The 19,348-nt window shown below is 35.7% G+C and overlaps 1 protein-coding gene across 2 annotated transcripts in view; it reads left to right on the top strand.

Moving 5' to 3' along the window:
• Window positions 1-19,348, top strand: part of SCN7A (sodium voltage-gated channel alpha subunit 7) — a 95,340-nt gene that overhangs the window by 38,888 nt on the left and 37,104 nt on the right. For both annotated transcript variants that reach the window (XM_023188160.1, XM_023188161.1), the window contains exons 10-14: window positions 1,938-2,144; window positions 12,302-12,398; window positions 15,073-15,311; window positions 16,391-16,564; window positions 18,284-18,640. In XM_023188160.1, coding sequence (XP_023043928.1) covers window positions 1,938-2,144; window positions 12,302-12,398; window positions 15,073-15,311; window positions 16,391-16,564; window positions 18,284-18,640 — 1,074 coding nt within the window. The remainder of the gene's footprint in view (window positions 1-1,937; window positions 2,145-12,301; window positions 12,399-15,072; window positions 15,312-16,390; window positions 16,565-18,283; window positions 18,641-19,348) is intronic.

Below are 19,348 nucleotides of genomic sequence, written 5' to 3'. Positions count from 1 at the left end.
CTGTATAAGTTAAATGAGATTACTCATAATACCTAGTACAATGTAAATGCTATGTAAATACAGTCACGTGTTACTTAATGACAGGGATACATTCTGAAAAATGTGTCATTAGGTAATTTCATCATTGTATGAACATCATAGGGTGTACTTCCACAAACTTGGATGATGTAGCCTACTATACACCTAGGTTATATAGCGTATGTAGCCTATTGATCCTAGGCGGCAAACTTGCACACCATGTAACTATACTAAATACTGTAGGCAATTGGAACACTATGCTAAGTATTTGTATAGGTAGGCATATAAAAGATACAGTAAAAACATAGTATAAAAAAACAAAAAATTGATATACCTATATAGAACAGCTCCATTAGAATCTTTTGAGATCACTGTTGTATATGCTGCTGGTCATTGACCTAAATGTTTTTACATGGTATGAGACTGTATAGTTGTTACACTGTGTTGTTTATAATGACAAGATAAAAAGTCTATATGTTCAATATAGATAAAATTTTAATATGTATAGTTTGGACTCATGGTTGGTTGAATCCACAGAAATGGAACCCATGAATACTTGGAACCAACTCTATTTACTGATGTGCATGGCCTGAAGGGTACTTTTTTGTTTTGAGAGATGGTGTCACTCTGTCACCCAGGCTGGAGTTCAGTGGTGTGATCATGGCTCACAGCAGCCTCAACCACCCTGGGCTCAGGCAATCCTCCTACCTCAGCCTCCTGAGTAACTAGGACTACAGGCAAATACCATCACATCCAACTAATTTTTTTGTATTTTTAGTAGAGATGGGGTTTGCAGTGTACTTTATAATACCTGTTCCTGACTGCTGAATGCACTACAGTAAATAACAGTTACTTCAGTGACAAAATATTTAACCAGTCCTAAATAGTTTACTCACTGTGATAATAGGGCTTATTAAAAATACTTTTAAAGACAAATATACACTAGGTCAAGAAATTATTTCTCATTGAATGTTTGAACTTCCTATTAATCTGTAAACATTCTTGACTGTTATATCCACACAATATTTTCTGTAGATAATACTTTAATTAAATTAATTAATTAACTTTAATTAATTCTGTAATTAATACTTTAATTAAATTAAAATTAATTTAATTTCTCATTTGTTTTCTTAAATTTTGTTCATGTACTTTTGATCAATGAGGTTAAATCAATGGTTAATATTTTATATTTGTAATGCTCTACTTATAATTTTTTAAATATTTTAATTTTCTGATCTGTCTTAGGCCGTTATTATGAAATAAAAAGCTAGTCAGTGCTGTGTTTGGCAATCTAAAATGTTGTAATTTGCTATCCATAAATGTCACCCACTGCACTGCCTTCATGTAAATGGGTAATTTGACTTCCCCTTGTAGCTTGTCCAAAGATTCTTCACCAAAGTAGATACTCTGACAGGCAAAGAAATAATCTGCTCTCCATTCCTTGTAAAGACTAATTTTTTACTTTGCTGTGATTTTTCCATAAAGTAATAATGGGAAAAAACAATCTTCAAACATTCTCTGACTTCGTTAAGCTTCATATATTTAAAGATTCTTCTGCAAAGAAAATAACTTTCCATGTTGAGGCTGTCCAGTTTCTATATCGAGAGATGACAATTATTTCAAATGTATTTTCTCTATCAATGAACACATAAAAATCAAATACTTACCCTGAGTTAATTAAATTACTAATTTTCCCTCGGTTTTACAGCATATATTTTATATCTCACATGCATGCCTCAAGTTCAAAAGATTTTCATTTATTTCTTCAGGTGGAGCCAGTGCTTAAGCAGTCTTATGATTGCATTCCATTTATGGCTACATTATTTTCCTAACAAAATTTTGCCTTTTATTTTAAAATAGGAGAATCACGGAAGATAAATAACATTTTACTCTTTTGCCTTACTTTCTACCTTCCTTAGATACTTTATGCGTCTGGGAAAGTCTACGTGATATTTTTTGTTGTGGTAAGTTTTTGGTTTTCCTTTTATATGGCAAGTTTGTTCTTAGGCATACTTGCCATGGCCTATGAAGAAGAAAAACAGAGAGTTGGTAAAACATCTAAGAGGATTGAACCAAAATTTCAACAGACTGGAAAAGAACTTCAAGAAGGAAATGAAACAGATGAGGTATATATATATGTGTGTGTATATATATATTTTTTTTTATCTTGAAACAACAACCATTTATTTGCTCTTGATTCTATAGCTTAGGCTCAGTTGAGACAGTTCATCACTGGTCTCATGGTGGTCACAGATTGCAAAACACAGCAGGGGAGCAAGCACCAATGCCAAGTGCTTTAAGGCTCTGCTTGTGTCACGTTTGTTATTGTCCAGTGGGTAAAGCAAGTAACATGGCCAAGGTTAGAGTTGAGGTGGAAAGGGATTTCCTAAGGGTATAAATAAAAAGAAGGAAATCTGCGGCTATTTTTGCAAATAATCTACCACACTTATGATTTTTTAAAAATATTTATTTATTTATTTATTTATTTATTTATTTATTTATTTATTTATTTTGAGACAGAGTCTCATTCTGTTGCCCAGGCTGGAGTGCAGTGGTGCAATCTCAGCTCACTGCAAGCTCTGCCTCCTGGGTTCATACTATGATATTTTTTTGTTTGGGTTTTAGTTCTTTTTCTTAGTGATGGTGGTGGTCTTTATTTTTCTATGCAGTTTTAAATTTTTAAATTTTTTATAATTTCAACTTTTTTAGAATTTTAAATAGTTGCTTTATTAGAGCATCTTTTTATTATTATTATACTTTAAGTTCTGGGATATATGTCTACAACGTGCAGGTTTGTTACACAGGTATACATGTGCCTTGGTGGTTTGCCACACCCATCAACCTGTCATCTGTGTTAGATATTTCTCCTAACTCTGTCGCTCCCCTTTCCCCCACTCCCCGACAGGTGCCGATGTATGATTTTTCCCCTCCCTGTGCCCATGTGCTCTCATTGTTCAACTTCCACTTATGAGTGAGAACATGCAGTGTTTGGTCTTCTGTTCCTGTGTTAGTTTGTTGAGAATGATGGTTTCCAGCTTCATCCATGTCCCTGCAAAGACATGAACTCATTCTTTTTTATGGCTGCATAGTATTTCATGGTGTATATGTGCCACATTTTCTTTATCCAGTCTAACAATACTGGCAAACGACATCCAGCAGCACATTAAAAAGCTTATCCACCACAATCAAGTTGGCTTCATTTCTGGGATGCAAGGCTGGTTCAAACTAAGTAAATCAATAAATGTAATCCATCACATAAATAGAACCAATGACAAAAATCACATGGTTGTCTCAATAGATGCAGAAAAGGCCTTCGAGAAAATTCAACACCCCTTCATGCTAAAAACACTCAATAAACTAGGTATTTATGAAACATATCTCAAAATTTCAACTTTTAGATTCAGGGGCTACATGTGGAGGTTTGTTATGTGGGTATATTGCGTGACAGTGAGGCTTAGGGTACAAATGATCCCATTACCCAGGTAGTGTTTGGTACCCAACAACAAGCAGTTTTTCAGCCCTTCCTTGCCCTCCCCCTTCTCTTCCCCAGGGTCTGTTGTTCCCATTATTAGGTCCATGTGTGCCCAGTGCTGAGCCTCCCCATTTAGTAAGTGAGAACATGTAGTATTTAGTTTTCTGTTCGTGTGTTAATTCACTTAGGATAATGGCCTCCAGCTGCATCCATGTTGCTGCAAATGACATGGTTTCTTTCTTTCTTTTCTTTTTTTTTATGCTTCTTAAAATCACAGTGCTAGAGGTGTCTTTTTAAGGTCTTGGAGTACATTGACTTCTAATAGATGTTTATATCTGTGTGTAATCAGAAGATCAAAAAAATTTCAATAAGAGAGCTTGCTTTTGCTACAACTTTGAAAAATATCTGGTGTTAACGCAAAAGTGACAGAATCTTCCATAATTTAGAAATTAGAAAGTACTAAAAGGATGGATAAAATTACAGTACTGAAGTTGTAGACAGCAATAAAATTTTTTTGGCTTTCTAGTTCTTCCCAGAGGAAATGCACTATGTATCATAGTACAGGGAATTATTTTATTCCTGAAATAATTAAATCCAGATTAATAAAACCTAACAATGTTATACTGTAATTTTCAACTACCTTAGTGTTGTGCTTTAATATTTTTTTCAGCTTATTTAGCCTCATAGCAAAAACTTTGGTCTATTAATTTGAAAGTATTGACAGAAGTAGCATTAAGGAAGTTTTTGAAAATTGTCTTTAAAAATCTAAACTGTGCATGAGTGTGCTTAAAGAAGGGACCAGATGGAAGAAAGCAACCAGAAGTAGCTTTCTAATATTCTGCAGGACCTGGCAATCTCACGTCTCTTCCTTGAACTACCTTTCTGGTAAATGGGAAAAAGGTCTACATTGAGCCAGAGAACAAAAAATGGAGAGGAGCCGTACCCAGAACCCTCTCATAAAGAGCATAAGACAAGGGGGAAAAGTAAAGGTCCGAGATACACTCTCCCACGAAGTGGAATATGTAGTAAAGTACATTAATACCAAACATCCCTACTAAGTCAAAGAGGGAAATGTTAACTCCCCTGTATATAACCCTTTTATTAAGTCATCACCAGTCAAGAAACTTTAGAAAGCTATTGTACCAAAAAGTGGGATCTGAACAACATGATGTAAGATCATACTGAATGACTCGATAGCTACTTTTGTCCATAGCATGCATACCATTGAACAAGAAGCAATTGTGGGCTGTGTGAAGAAAACATGTATAAAAACGGCTATTGAGTATTCCCATTATATATGAGTAAGCCACAGAAAAACAAATTTCAAAAGCTTTCTGTTTCTAAGAAATGAGTCCGGGGTCCTTCAGATTGAGTGATTAGAGTTTGAATGATATGTTGAATGTGTAATTTGTTCTAAAGAGGTATTTCACAATCTTAAGGGCTTATGGCTGCACTCAATTGTATCCAAGAATGTAACAATACTTCTCTGATCCTAGGTGAAATGTTTTATTAACTCTGCTTATGAAGAACTTGGATATTTCCCACTTTTACAATATTTCCACTCATTTTTCTGCTCTGGATCACATTTTCTGATTTTTTAAAAAATTTTTAATCATAACCCATTTCTTTCTCTCTTTTTTTTTTTTTTGAGACAGAGTCTTGCTATGTTGCCCAGGCTGGAGTGCAGTGGCCGGATCTTAGCTCACTGCAAGCTCTGCCTCCCGAGTTTATGCCATTCTCCTGCCTCAGCCTCCCGAGTAGCTGGGATTACAGGCACCCGCCACCTCGCCCGGGTAGTTTTTTTTATTTTTTAGTAGAGATGGGGTTTTCACTGTCTTAGCTAGGATGGTCTCGATCTCCTGACCTCGTGATCCACCCGTCTCAGCCTCCCAAAGTGCTGGGATTACAGGCTTGAGCCACCGCGCCCGGCCATAACCCATTTCTTTTCCTGGAAGATTCCTAGAACATTTTATCAAGCAGAATTTTCTGGGAAGTAAAAGTATACACTATTTGTGCAAGAATTTTCCCCTTTTATTTATAAATACAAAAACCGGAAAAAATAATGTAAAATGGAACAAATTGAGGGCTCTACAGACCACTGATCTGCTTGCAAACCAGTGAGATGTCAATTCCAATGCTGGAATTGCTGGGATATTGCTCAGGTGCTTCATATTCTCACATTATAGGAAAGCTGTTGGTCATATGGGCCAAAAGCACAGCTCTGCAGTCAGATAAATGTGGATTTCAGCCCAATTTAGCTACTTAATAGATGAATGATATTTGCCAAGTTTGTTAGCTTTTCTAAACCTCAGCTTTTTTTATCTGTAAAATGTATATAAAGTACCTGTCTTATGAGTTGTAGTGAGGTCCAAATGAAATAAATGCATGTAAGGCACTAAGCATTGCTTACACTATACTAAGCAACTGAAAAACGTTATGAAGAGTATTAATAAAATTACTATGAAATGTCAATATTATGGATCATGTTGAAGAGAGCTTTTACACAAACGATTGCACTCAGCAATCTATATTAAGAACACTTGATTTTTATGGAAAAAATCAGATTGAATAAACTCACATTTTAGAAGTGAATTATCTCATAACAATATAATAACATTAATATCATGCAACATTTATTGCTTATTTACTATGTTTCAGACTCAATGCTAATTTTTTTTAAATTTCTTTTTATTATACTTTAAGTTCTAGGGTACATGTGCATAACGTGCAGGTTTGTTACATATGTATACTTGTGCCATGTTGGTGTGCTGCACCCATCAACTCGTCAGCATCCATCAATTCATCATTTATATCACGTATAATTCCCCAATGCAATCCCTCCCCCCTCCCCCCTCCCCATGATAGGCCCCAGTGTGTGATGTTCCCCTTCCCAAGTCCAAGTGATCTCATTGTTCAGTTCCCACCTATGAGTGAGAACATGCGGTGTTTGGTTTTCTCTTCTTGTGATAGTTATACCCAGAGGATTATAAATTATTCTACTACAAAGACACATGCACACGTATGTTTATTGCGGCACTATTCACAATAGCAAAGACTTGGAATCAACTCAGATGTCCATCTGTGACAGACTGGATTAAGAAAATGTGGCACATATACACCATGGAATAATATGCAGCCATAAAAAAGGATGAGTTTGCGTCCTTTGTAGGGACATGGATGCAGCTGGAAACCATCATTCTTAGCAATGCTAAATTTTTACATACATTGTTGCCTTTCTACTGTGACAACCCTTTGAGATATTAAAATTATCTCAATATTTCACATTAGAAAATTGAGGTTCAGTCTCCAAAGTGGGAAACGTAGAACTAGCCATAATATTATACGAGATATTAAAATGTTTGTATTATTACACTATAAAATTTAATTCATGATAATAAAGTTAATAAATAATCAGTCACTAATTATAGAGAGCACAAGAAGGCAAACACAAGAAGGCATGGCTGTTCCAACAGAGAAACACCCAGCAACATAAAATTCTTGTCTTTGACGCTATTTAGTTATAATTAAAAGAATAATAAAAGTGACGATAGCAGTCATATAAAATGTTTATTGAGGGTCAAATATGCATCAGACATATGATAAGTACCATCATGAATTCTTGAGTTTAATCCTCATTGAGGTGTTACAGCTGCAGAGATTGATCTATACTCACTGATACCTGATTTCACAACACTGAGGAATAGAATCCATCATTTACCACTTCACTTCCTCATTCCGGAGGCTCAGTGCTGAAACAGTAGCATTCCTTGCAGGTGAAACTGTCTTATGAATTGTCAACTACTGGCAAAATCTCAGAAAGATAATCATGTATATAAAATTGTAGAAATACAAATATTTTTAAAAAATATTTGCCACATTTAAAATGATAGTCATAATTCATCTAACTAAAATGTGATTGACAATTGTACAAAGCACTGGATATAAAAAGTTTTAATAAACACAAATAGAGTGTCTATCTTCATGAAGCTAATGGTCTAATGGATAGATAGACTATCAAATTATCATAAACACTAAATTGTATCTCAAGGACAATGTGTTTCTTGCTGTTATGGAATAGAAAACACAAAATACCAGATACAATACATTCTTCCCAAAATTTGAGTTAAGTCTAATAAGCGTCTTGATCCAATTGCTTTTTTTTCCCCCAGAGACTATAAGAGAGAGAGGAGTACATTAAATTACACTGAAATGATACAATCTACCTAATACAGAGTGTGAAAAAGTCTAAAGTATAAGCAACCCAGAATCTTTACAAAATAAATCATGTTGGAAAAAATACATTAAATTACAAGATAATTGATAAAACTGCCAAGTATATAAAATGTTTGGACCTTGTTTGTATTTTGATTAGAATAAATCAACTGTAATGATGTTTTTGAGTAATGAATTGGGTATAATATGAGTATTGGTTAATATTAAGGAATTACTAATTTTACTAATCATGATAATGGTGTTGTTATTTATATTCTTAATATTTTATCTGAAAAGTGTATTATCTCTGAAATTTCATTTAAAATAAATATTTCAGAAAATAAGTAGAGTGAAGAATAAATGAAAAAGGAAGAATAGAACATTAGTAATTGTTGAGGCTGGATATTGGTTACTCGGTGGTTCGCTCTATTATTCTCTTCTTTAATAAATTAAAGGAAACTGGGGCAAGTGGAATAAAACAGAGAGACATGGTCCTTTGAAGGCCTTTTATAAAGGATTCTCTGAGTCAGAGAAGGTTTCTATGAGAAACTGACACTTGAGCTGAGATGTGAAGATTGTGTCCAGGCTAAATAGATGGAGTGGGCAGGCTGAGTCAGAGAATTAAAAAGGCCAGCATGGCTACAGGAAAGAGTAACCCTGAGTTCATGACAAATTTGTCAGATATTCAGGTAAATGCGAGACATGTGACTAAGTTCTTCCTTATTACTACTTCTGCTCCAAAAAATACTTAAACTAGTTTTGAGAAAAAGAATCCTAGCCACCTTTTCCAGTTTAATTTTAATATTGGATTGTCAAAAGTTCAGGCATATGCCCTTATTAGGTCTTAAATATCCCATAGAGGAAGGGTGTTGAGTAACAGTCCTCTCAATTTTCATTGTAAAATAGCTATGTCCTTAGTATTTGGCCAATGTGTGTGCATTTATTCAATATTTATAAGAAGCTCAATCAAGGTAAATATTTTACTAGGCAGACATGTGGTTTATTCATTTCATATTCTAAAATCTATTCATAGTTGAAGCCAAATTAGTAGATAATTGAGCACTGACTGTATCAGCAACAGTATTATTACCACGTACTTTATTCCCCATTCCACACCCTGGACAATTATCTTTACTGAATTACTTCTTAATGCAATTCCAACAAACATTGTCCCTATCTGAAACAGCTCTATGAAGAGTAATTAATTCCTCTCCATTAAGGATATAATCAAGGATATTATTCACTATGTCTCACAGTATCGTCTTTAGGAGATACACATATAAGAAATCCCTGCCAGATCTTAATAACAAAAAATTACTTCTATTGGTTTTTAATGTCATGAAAATTTGAAATTGCATAAATTATAACTTACATTTTATGTAAACTTATAGTTCAGCTAAAAATAGTTTCTAGAATAAGCATAGTTTAAACAACAACAACAACAAAAATCTAACCCTTACATTCTGAACTTTTTTGAGAAGGAGTCTCACTCTGTCGCCAGGCTGGAGTACAGTGGTGCGATCTGGTCTCACTGCAACCTCTGCCTCCCGGGTTCAAGTGACTCCCCTGCCTCAACCTCCCAAGGAGCTGGGACTATAGGCATGCCCTACCATGCCCAGCTAATTTTTGTATTTTTGGTAGAGACAGAGTTTCACCATGTTGGCCAGAATGGCCTCAATCTCCTGACCTCATGATCCGCCCGCCTTGGCCTCCCAAAGTGCTGGGATTACAGGCGTAAGCCACCACACCTATCCACATCTTGAACTTTTAGATTACTTTTTTAAAAATTTCTTTTTTTTTCTCAACTTTTATTTTAGATTCGGGGGTACATGTGCACATGTTACATGGGCAAATTTCATGTCACCGAGGTTTGGTGTAGGAATGATCCTGTAGGAATGATCCCATCACCCAGGTAGTGAGCATAGTGCCTGGTAGGCAGTCCTTCAACTCTTGCCCACCCGTGAGCCTTGCCCCTCTAGTAGTCCCCAGTGCCTAATGTCTATTGTTCCCATCTTAATGTCCATGTGCACACAATGTTTAGCTGTCACTTACAAGTGAGAACATATGGTATTTGGTTTTCTATTCCTGCCTTAACTGGCTTAGGACAATGGCCTCCAGCTGCATCCATGTTCATCAAGCTGCAAAGGACATGATTTTGTTCTTCTTTTAGAGTGGTATAGTATTCCAGGGTACTACATTTTCTTTATTTAGTCTACTGTTGATGGGCATCTAGATTGATCCCATGTCCTTGCTGTTGTGAATAGTGCTGTGATGAACATAAACATGAATGTGTCTTTTTGATAGAATGATTTGTATTCCTTTGGGTATATACTCAGTATTGGGACTGCTGGCTTTAATGTTAACTCTGTTTTAAGTTATTTTAAGAAATCTCCAAACTGCTTTCCACAGTGACTGAACTTACATTCCCACCAGCAGTGTACAAGCATTCCAATTTCTCCACAACCTCACCAACATCTGTTTTTTTTGTTTGTTTGTTTGTTTTGGTCCTTTTAGCAATAGCCCTTCTGACTGGTGGGAAACAATTTATCGTTGTGGTTTTGACTTTTGTTTCTCTAATGATTACTGAGGTTGAGCATTTTATCATATATTTGTTGACCACAGTATGCCTTCTTTTGGGAAGTGTCTGTTCATGTACTTTACCTACTGGGGGCGGGGGGGTGGGGAAAAAAGAGGAACTGGAACTTAGACCTGCAGAGTCTGTCATTGGTCTGAGGAAACCTAGTATGCAGTATGACTGGCTTTATCCTCCTCTAGCTGTAGTATTTGTGAAATTGCAGGAGGCTTGACTGATAGTGGAATAATGTAACGATTTTCATGGTATCTATTATACCATTGAAGATATACCACAGCAGAACTTGCCAGCCAGAATGTTGGGTTGGGTATTGGCAAGCCTCAACCATTAACTCCCTCAGTGGTGGGGCAGTGGCAGCCCTGTGTCAATTAACTCTATTCAAGAGCAGTCTTTATCTATTTACCCCAAGTTAACAAATACACAGATAGTGTCATCCTTTGCATGTGTCAAATGTAAAAACAGCTGGGGATCACTGTAGTGTAATATCATCTATCCATTGTCTAGTTCTTAACATTTAAATTCAAATACCGTTTTACATCTGATCACTGGAAACACCTATGGTCACACTCCTCAGAGTTATGAATGCATAGAACTTGTAATATCTACAACAAAGTCTGGGAGTTTTAACTATCTTACCAATGCAAGATCAGTAAAGCAGAAGATCTCTTAAAACCATTATTCAAGAGACATGATAAACAGAAATAAGTAATTCTCTTACAGAATTATGCCTGTCCTACTCATTTAATATCATACACGGTCTATCTAAGACAACCCTTATAAATCCATTCCATTGCTTGTTATTCTTCAAGACTTATTATCACAATGCCAAACAATTTTTTATTTTATCAAGATCATTTACAAAGTTATAAAGCTAACATTATCCTAACAAAATTTAAGATGTTAGAAAAATACTCTGTTATTACTTAGTAGTATGTTTTCTGATTGGATATTTTGCAATAATCCTAAACTATATATTGGATTATTTGTCAAATATGGATCATACCACAACCATTTCATGGTCTTTGCTCCTTTAATATTTGATCTCAGACCTAACAATATAAAATTTTATTTAATTTTAAGAACTCCTAAATCAGTTTAATAACTGCCTAAAGATTGGCAAGTGATAGAACCCAAAAATTCTGGAACACTCTTAGTGGGAATGTAAGTTAGTACAGCCACTATGGGAACAGTATGGAGGTTCCTCAAAAAACTAAAAATAGAGCTACCATCATTCAGGGATCCCTCTGCAGGGTATGTACTCAAAAGAAACAAAGTCAGCATATTGAAGAAATATCTGTACTTCCATGTTTGTCACAGTATTATTCACAATAGCCAAGATATGAATAAACTTAAGTGTTTGTCAATGGATACCTGAATAAAGAAAATGTAGTATATACACAGTGGAATATTATTCAGCCATTAAAAAGAATAAAGTCTTGTCATTTGCAGCAACATGGTTGGAACTTGAGGTTATGTTAAGTGAAATAAGCCAGGCACAGAAAAACCAACTTCACATGTTTTCAGTCATATGTGGGAGCTAAAAATGTGGATCTCATGAAAGTAGATAGTTTATTGGTGGTTACCAGAGGCTGCAAAGGGTATGTATGAGGGGGTATGAAGAGAGGTTAGCTAATGGGTGCAAAAAATATGGTTAAATAGAAGGAATAAGATCTAGTGTTCAACAGTACAGTGACTTTAGTTAATAATTTATTATGTAGTTCAAAATAGCTATAGGAGAGGAATTGAAATGCTATCAATACAAAAAAAAGATAAATGTTTCAGATGATGTGCATTCCAATTAACCCGACTTGATCATTACACATTGTATGCATGTATGAAAATACCACATATACCCCTCAAATATGTACAATGATTATGTATCAATTTAATAAAAAGAAAAAGCTCCAGGAGAATAACTGGAGTTTTAAGCAAGGCTGTGCACCTTCTTATAGTCTTGGACCTGCAAAGAGAGGATGCCAGTATTAAACCATCAAATTCCTTTTCAGGCCAAGACCATACAAATAGAAATGAAGAAAAGGTCACCAACTTCCACAGACACATCACTGGATGTGTTGGAAGATGCTACTCTCAGACATAAGGAAGGTAAAGTACTAAATAATTAGACATTCACTATTGAAGGTACTACTCATAAAATTCACTTTTAAAGAAATTCAGCAATTTCTTTAGAATCTTAGACGGTAATACAACAAAAATTTAAGAAATATTTGAGAATATTAGGATAAGCCATGCATAAAAATTTCAGAATCATGGTGTTTTAAACATTGGAAAGAGTTACCAAAGAGTACTAAATAATTTTCTTTGTTTAACATTAAAAACATACGGACATATTAAATTGTGACTAAAAATAGAGATTGTGGTATATAACATTAATATCTCAAGGTCCTTTCTAGACTTATCTCTATATTTTTATGTGTAACCAATAATTATTTATCATGGACAATATCAAAAGGCATTAATTTGTAAAGCATGTAAATCTAGACATTATAGGTCACAATGTTCTCAACTATGTTCCATATTTGTTTTCTTGAGGCATGTCCCTACATTTTTCTTTTAATACACAGTTTGCTTCATTTTCTTTTGTCTAACTCAGCCAAGCATGAACACAATAGAGGAAATTTAATTCATTCAGCTTTTTTTTCACACACAGATTTTTTTTTTTTAATTAAAATTTAAGTTCTGGGATACATGTGCAGGACGTGCAGGTTTGCTACATAGGTATACATGTGCCATGGTGATCTGCTGTACCCATCAACCCAGCATCCAGGTCTTAAGCTCTGCATGCATTAGGCACTTTTCCCAATGTTCTCCCTCCCTTTGCCACCTACCCACTGACAGGCCCCTGTGTGTGATGCCCCCCTCCCTGTGTCCACGTGTTCTCATTGTTCAACTCCCACCCATGAGTGAGGACATGCAGTGTTTGGTTCCTGTTCCTGTGTTAGTTTGCTGAGAATGATGGTTTCCAGCTTCATCCATGTCCCTGCAAAGGACATAAACTCATTCTTTTTTATGGCTGCATAGTGCTCCATAGTGTATCTGTACCACATTTTCTTTATCCAGTCTATCATTGATGGACATTTGGGTTGGTTCCAAGTCTTTGCTATTGTGAATAGCGCTGCAATGAACATACATGTGCATGTGTCTTTATGGTAGAACGATTCATAATCCCTTGAGTATATACCCAGTAATGGGATTGCCGGGTCAAATGGTGTTTCTGGTTCTAGATCCTTGAGGAATCACCACACTGTCTTCCACAGTGGTTGAGATAATTTACCTTCCCACCAACAGTGTAAAAGCGTTCTTATTTCTCCACATCCTTGCCAGCATCTGTTGTTTCTTGACTTTTTAAGGAGGGCAATTGTAACTGGCATGAAATGGTGTCTCATTGTGGTTTTGATTGGCATTTCTATAATGACTAGTGATGATGAGCTTTTTTTGATATGTTTTGTTGGCCACATAAATGTCTTCTTTTGAGAAGTATCTGTTCATGTCCTTCGCCCACTTTTTGATGGGGTTGTTTTTTTCTTGTAAATTTGTTTAAGTTCTTTGAAGATTCTGAATATTAGACTTTTGCCAGGTGGATAGATTGCAAACATTTTCTCCCATTCTGTAAGTTGTCTGTTCACTCTGATGATAGTTTCTTTTGCTGTGCAGAAGCTCTTTAATTTAATGTAATCCCATTTGTTAATTTTGGCTTTTGTTGCCATCACTTTTGGTGTTTAGTCATGAAGGCTTTGCCCATGCCTATGTCCTGAATCATATTGCCTAGGTTTTCTTCTAGGGTTTTTCTGGTTTTAGGTTTCACATTTAAGTCTTTAATCCATCTTGATTTAATTTTTGTGTATGGTGGAAGGATGGGGTCCAGTTTCTATTTTCTGAATATGGCTAGGCAGTTTTCCCAGCACCATTTGTTAAATACGGAATCCTTTTCCCATTGCTTGTTTTTATCGAATCCAGCAGCACATCAAAATGCTTATCCACCATGATCAAGTCGGCTTCATCCTGGGGATGCAAGGCTGTGGTTAGTTGTCTCACGCCGAGATGATTAATGACGTGGACACACGTGAAGTGGGTTAAGGAGCAGAAAGTTTAACAGACAAAAAAGAAAGGAGAGAGAGAGAGATTCCTCATGCTGAGAAAGTGGGTTGCCCAAGAGAGGGTTTCCCTTCATTCAGTTTTTTATTAGGATAGAATATTTCTGTTTTTGAATTCCATATCAGAATTCTATCTTCAAATTTCCCTTTGCATGCAAAAGTCAAAATTGTCTATTAGTTAGAACTTAAAACAATTTGTGAATGTTTAACTTTTCTCCCTCCCTCCCTTCCCTCCCTCCCTCCCTCCCTCCCTCCTTCCTTCCTTCTTTCCTTCCTTCCTTCCTTCCTTCCTTCCTTCCTTCCTTCCTTCCTTCCTTCCTTCCCTCCCTCCTTCCTCTCTCTCTCTCTCTTTCTTTCCTTCTTTTGGCAGAGTCTCACTCTGTTGCCCAGACTAGAGTGCAGTGGCACAATCTCAGCTCACTGCAACCTCTGCCTCCCAGGTTCAAGCAATTCTCCTACCTCGGCCTCCTGAGTAGCTGAGATTACAGGCACCACCACACCCGGCTATTTTTTGTATTGACAAGGTTTCACTATATTGGCCAGGCTGATCTCGAACTCCTGACCTTAGGTGATTCGCCCACCTCGGCTTCCCAAAGTGCTGGGATAACAGGCATGAGCCACTGCACCTGGCCAGAATGTTTAACTTTTGTATTCTTTCATTTCAGAACTTGAAAAATCCAAGAAGATATGCCCATTATATTGGTATAAGTTTGCGACAACTTTCTTGATATGGAATTGTTCTCCCTGTTGGTCAAAATTGAAAGAATTTGTCCATAGGATTGTAATGGCACCATTTACTGACCTTTTCCTTATCATATGCATAATTTTAAACATATGTTTTCTGGCCTTGGAGCATTATCCAATGAGTAAATCAACTAACAATCTTCTCAACATTGGAAACCTGGTAAGACTCTCATTGTACATTATTTTCACTTGTAGTTTCTTATCATTGAACTTTTCTTTGTTCATCATTATTCCCATTATTTTATTCTGTAACTCTAATGTGTGGCAATATGCATAATTATTGAATGAAGCCTCGTGTTTGTGCTTTATGCCTCCAACCCCTGCTTTGTAAATGTTCTTATCATTGAATAGTTTTACAGCTGGAATTTAAAATTCCCCAGTTTAAATTTGGGATTCATAGCCAGCTGCTTGGCAGTTACATTACATGGAAATTATTTATTGCCCCTCCCTTCCCAAATATACAGTCTCTTGGTACCATTAGCTCATAGATCAGAGTAGGGCAGAGGTGAAATAACAAGCACCTGACTCCTGAATTCTTAATTCTGATTAAAACAGCAGTTGGCCCTGTCTGTTCTAACCATGTATCTTTGCCCAGGATTGGAACTTATCATTTTAGCCTGGCATTTTTGAGATTCACCTGTCCTTTTTCACATACAATTCAAAAGACAAAACAAATTCCTATGAGTTTAAAAATAGGTCACATTCAAGCAAATGTATATCGTTTAAATGTATTTTCTTTCCCTGTTGTTGTTGTTTAGTTGCTTGGTACTAATAAAAGCAGCCAAACTGCAACAAGTTTCAAATTATACATTTATTTGGTACCAAAACAGCAATTTAGTGATTTCTGCCAGTACAGTTTTTAAAGGACAGCTTCCATAGGTTCGTGCTGTTTTTTCAGAGGTTGAAAAATTAAATATCATATCATGTGCTCCGTACCTCAAAAATAATCATTCAAACTTGAAAGGTCTTCACCCTGAAATATTCGTTTGTTTTCTTCCAGGATGAATTTTATTAAAATAATGAAAGATTCTGTATATAGTGTTTGACATTAGATTGTTGAATAAAATGTATGAGTCTGTCCTTATAATGCAGACTCTACAACTAACCAGATCTTGACAGAGACGCTGTGAAGAATGTGACAGTGACAAGTAAACAGTGTGTGTTACAGAGTTTTTGTGTGAAGATTCTGATACAGCTCTTGGAATCATATTCTCACCTGTGTGTTTGGTTTTCATTTAGGTTTTCATTGGAATTTTCACAGCAGAAATGATTTTTAAGATAATTGCAATGCATCCATATGGATATTTCCAAGTAGGTTGGAACATTTTTGATAGTGTAATAGTGTTCCATGGTTTAACAGAACTTTGTCTAGCAAATGTTGAAGGAATGGCTCTTCTTCGATTATTCAGGATGGTAAGTAGAATCCAATACCTAACTTTTATTTGATCGAAGTTTATCTCAGTTTCTGCAGACATAAAATGGGGCTACAGTAATACCTATCCCATTGGGACATTGGAAGTATTAAATGAATTGATTAAAGAGTTTATTGCCAAGGAAAGAGTAAGCAGTCTCCAATGCTGTTATTTGACCACAACGTTAAAGGAAATAATGCCATATATGCAGGAAATTTGAGATACAGTTTTAGGAAGCAGGGTCAGGATAACTGAGTACATTTTGGAAAGCAAGAAAATTAGGAGTTTCCAAAGTAGAATTCTAATATGACACCAAGAAGCCGAAATAAGGTGAGTATTTCTAAATGTCAGGTACAAAGGAAGACCAGTCAGGCCAGCAGAATGTTACTATAATAATTATTAGGTAAAAATTAGTGTATGTCTATGAGGTAGGGTAATGGTGAGACTCAGAAAATTAAACAAAGGAGTAATGTTATTAGAATAATGTTTATTGAAATAATAAGCTTTAGATAAGTTATACATGGTCACATTCTGGTGATAGGTTGAAGGTATGTAGCAGGAATTAAGAACAATTAAGTCCATTTGATCTTATTTTAATAGTTACTTCCTAGAGAGCAGCTCATTCAGAATCCTGTCTTAAATCTTCATCCATAATATTTTCTAATGAATAAGAGAAATATATACAGGATGTTGTCACCACATTTATGGAAACAGCACTGGCAATTGCAGAAAATGTGCTAAAAGATAGTATCAAAATATTTTAAAGGTTGGTAATGGACTGAATTTAAGATGATTAATTTTTTTCATAGATAAATGTAAGATGTCACTCTTGAGTCCAGAAAGACAACTGAACCCTAGAAAAAGTCGAGAAGTGAGGCCAGGAATTTGGAACTAGCCTGGGCAACATAGTGAGACTCCACTTCTAAAAAAAATAAATAGTCACAGTGGTAGTTCATGTCTGTAGTCTCAGCTACTCAGGAGGCTAAGGTGAGAGGATCACTTGGGCCCAGGAGTTGGAGGCTGCAGTGAGCCATGATTATGCTTCTGCACTCCAGTCTGGGTGACAGAGAGAGACTCTGTCAAAGAAACACACAAAAATTGAAAAGTTATAGCCTGTATAAAAAATGATGTATGAGATGTAGTTGACTGTAAGCTTACTGCGATATAGTGACCAAAAATATTAAGGTAATCTTGTTCTGTATAAATAGAAATTTTTAAAAATCTAGTGAAAGGAAGGGGACTATCCAAACTAAACCTAGAATGTTGTGTTTGGTCTTTGACATATTATTTTAAAAGGGAAATACATGATAGTACCTTCATCAGAATCCAGTGGATCCTGGAAGACTTTCAATATCATTTTCATGTCAACATACGGGAAAAATGTGGAAAAGTATTCAATATGTTGTGAAAAGCAAAAACAAAGAATGAATACTTCCCCAACAGTTATGAAAATATAAAGCTAGAGGAATTGTAGCAGTATAATGCTTAATAGGAATTGAAAAATACATCAGTAGAAGAGGATATATATATAGACTGAGTATACAAAATTATCAAATATTTAAGATGTATTAAGAATTTTACATAAAATGAATGTTCAGTAGTTAATATTAATAATGCTTAAAACTCTAAACGCTATATATGTATATACGTATAACGCTGATACACTGACCAGGTTTTTCGTCCTTTGTTTCTTGTTCTTGATTTTACATTGCTCTATTAGTTGAGAATTTTCAAGTTGGGGAAGTATTGGCCAACATTCCAGATTTTGATGCGGTCTCTTAGTAACGCATGGGTGGCCCTGAGAGACTTGGTCCTGTTGTTGTTCACATTCATCTTCTTTTCTGCTGCATTCGGCATGAGGCTGTTTGGTCAGAATTATGAAGAATTTGTTTGCCGCATAGACAAAAGCTGTCAACTCCCACGCTGGCACATGCATGACTTTTTCCACTCCTACCTGAATGTGTTCCGAATTCTCTGTGGAGAGTGGGTAGAGACCTTGTGGGACTGTATGGAGGTTGCCGGCCAATCCTGGTGTATTCCTTTTTACCTGATGGTCATTTTAATTGGAAATTTACTGGTGAGTAGTCAATTCTTTCACAGTTTCCTTGAAAACTGGCATAATGTAGTTTGGTATTTTCATGATGTACATTGATGGGATCTAATGGTTTGTAACTGTGGTAGTCCAATAGAGTAACCCACTAGCCAGATGTGGCCATTATCAACGGATATATAATTAGTCTCATTTGAAATGTGCTGTAAATGTGAAATATGCACCAGATTTGAAGTCTTAAACAAAAAGTGATGTGAACTATTTCATTAATATTTTTATGTTGAATGCATTTTTAAATGATAATACAGTAGGTCCTCCTTATGCTCAATTGCACTGTATGTGGTTTTAGTTACCTGTGGTCAACCATTGTCTGAAAACATCCAGTGGAAAATTCCAGAAATATAAAACTCATAAGTTTTAAATTGCATGCCATTCTGGGTAGTGTAATAGAATCTCCTGCCATACCACTCTGTCCTGCTCTGGGCATGAAACATTCCTTTGTCTAGCATATTCATGCTGTATACGCTACCTATTGGTCCTTTAGTAGCTGTCTGGGCTGTCAGATCATGTAGTATGCATGAGGTTTAGTACCATCCTCTGCTTCTGGCATCCACTGGGGGTCTTTGAATTTATCTGCCCTGGATAAAGGGGGACTACTGTATTTGTATTTAACTAAATACAAATACTGTTAGTTAAATACAAATGCAATAGTCTCCCTTTATTTATTGGTATTTA

The sequence above is a fragment of the Piliocolobus tephrosceles genome, chromosome 11, assembly GCF_002776525.5.
Source record: "Piliocolobus tephrosceles isolate RC106 chromosome 11, ASM277652v3, whole genome shotgun sequence".
NCBI classification, from domain to species: Eukaryota; Metazoa; Chordata; class Mammalia; order Primates; family Cercopithecidae; genus Piliocolobus; species Piliocolobus tephrosceles.
The sequence above is the reverse complement of the archived record's forward strand: the minus strand, read 5'-3'. Positions and strand labels throughout refer to the sequence as shown.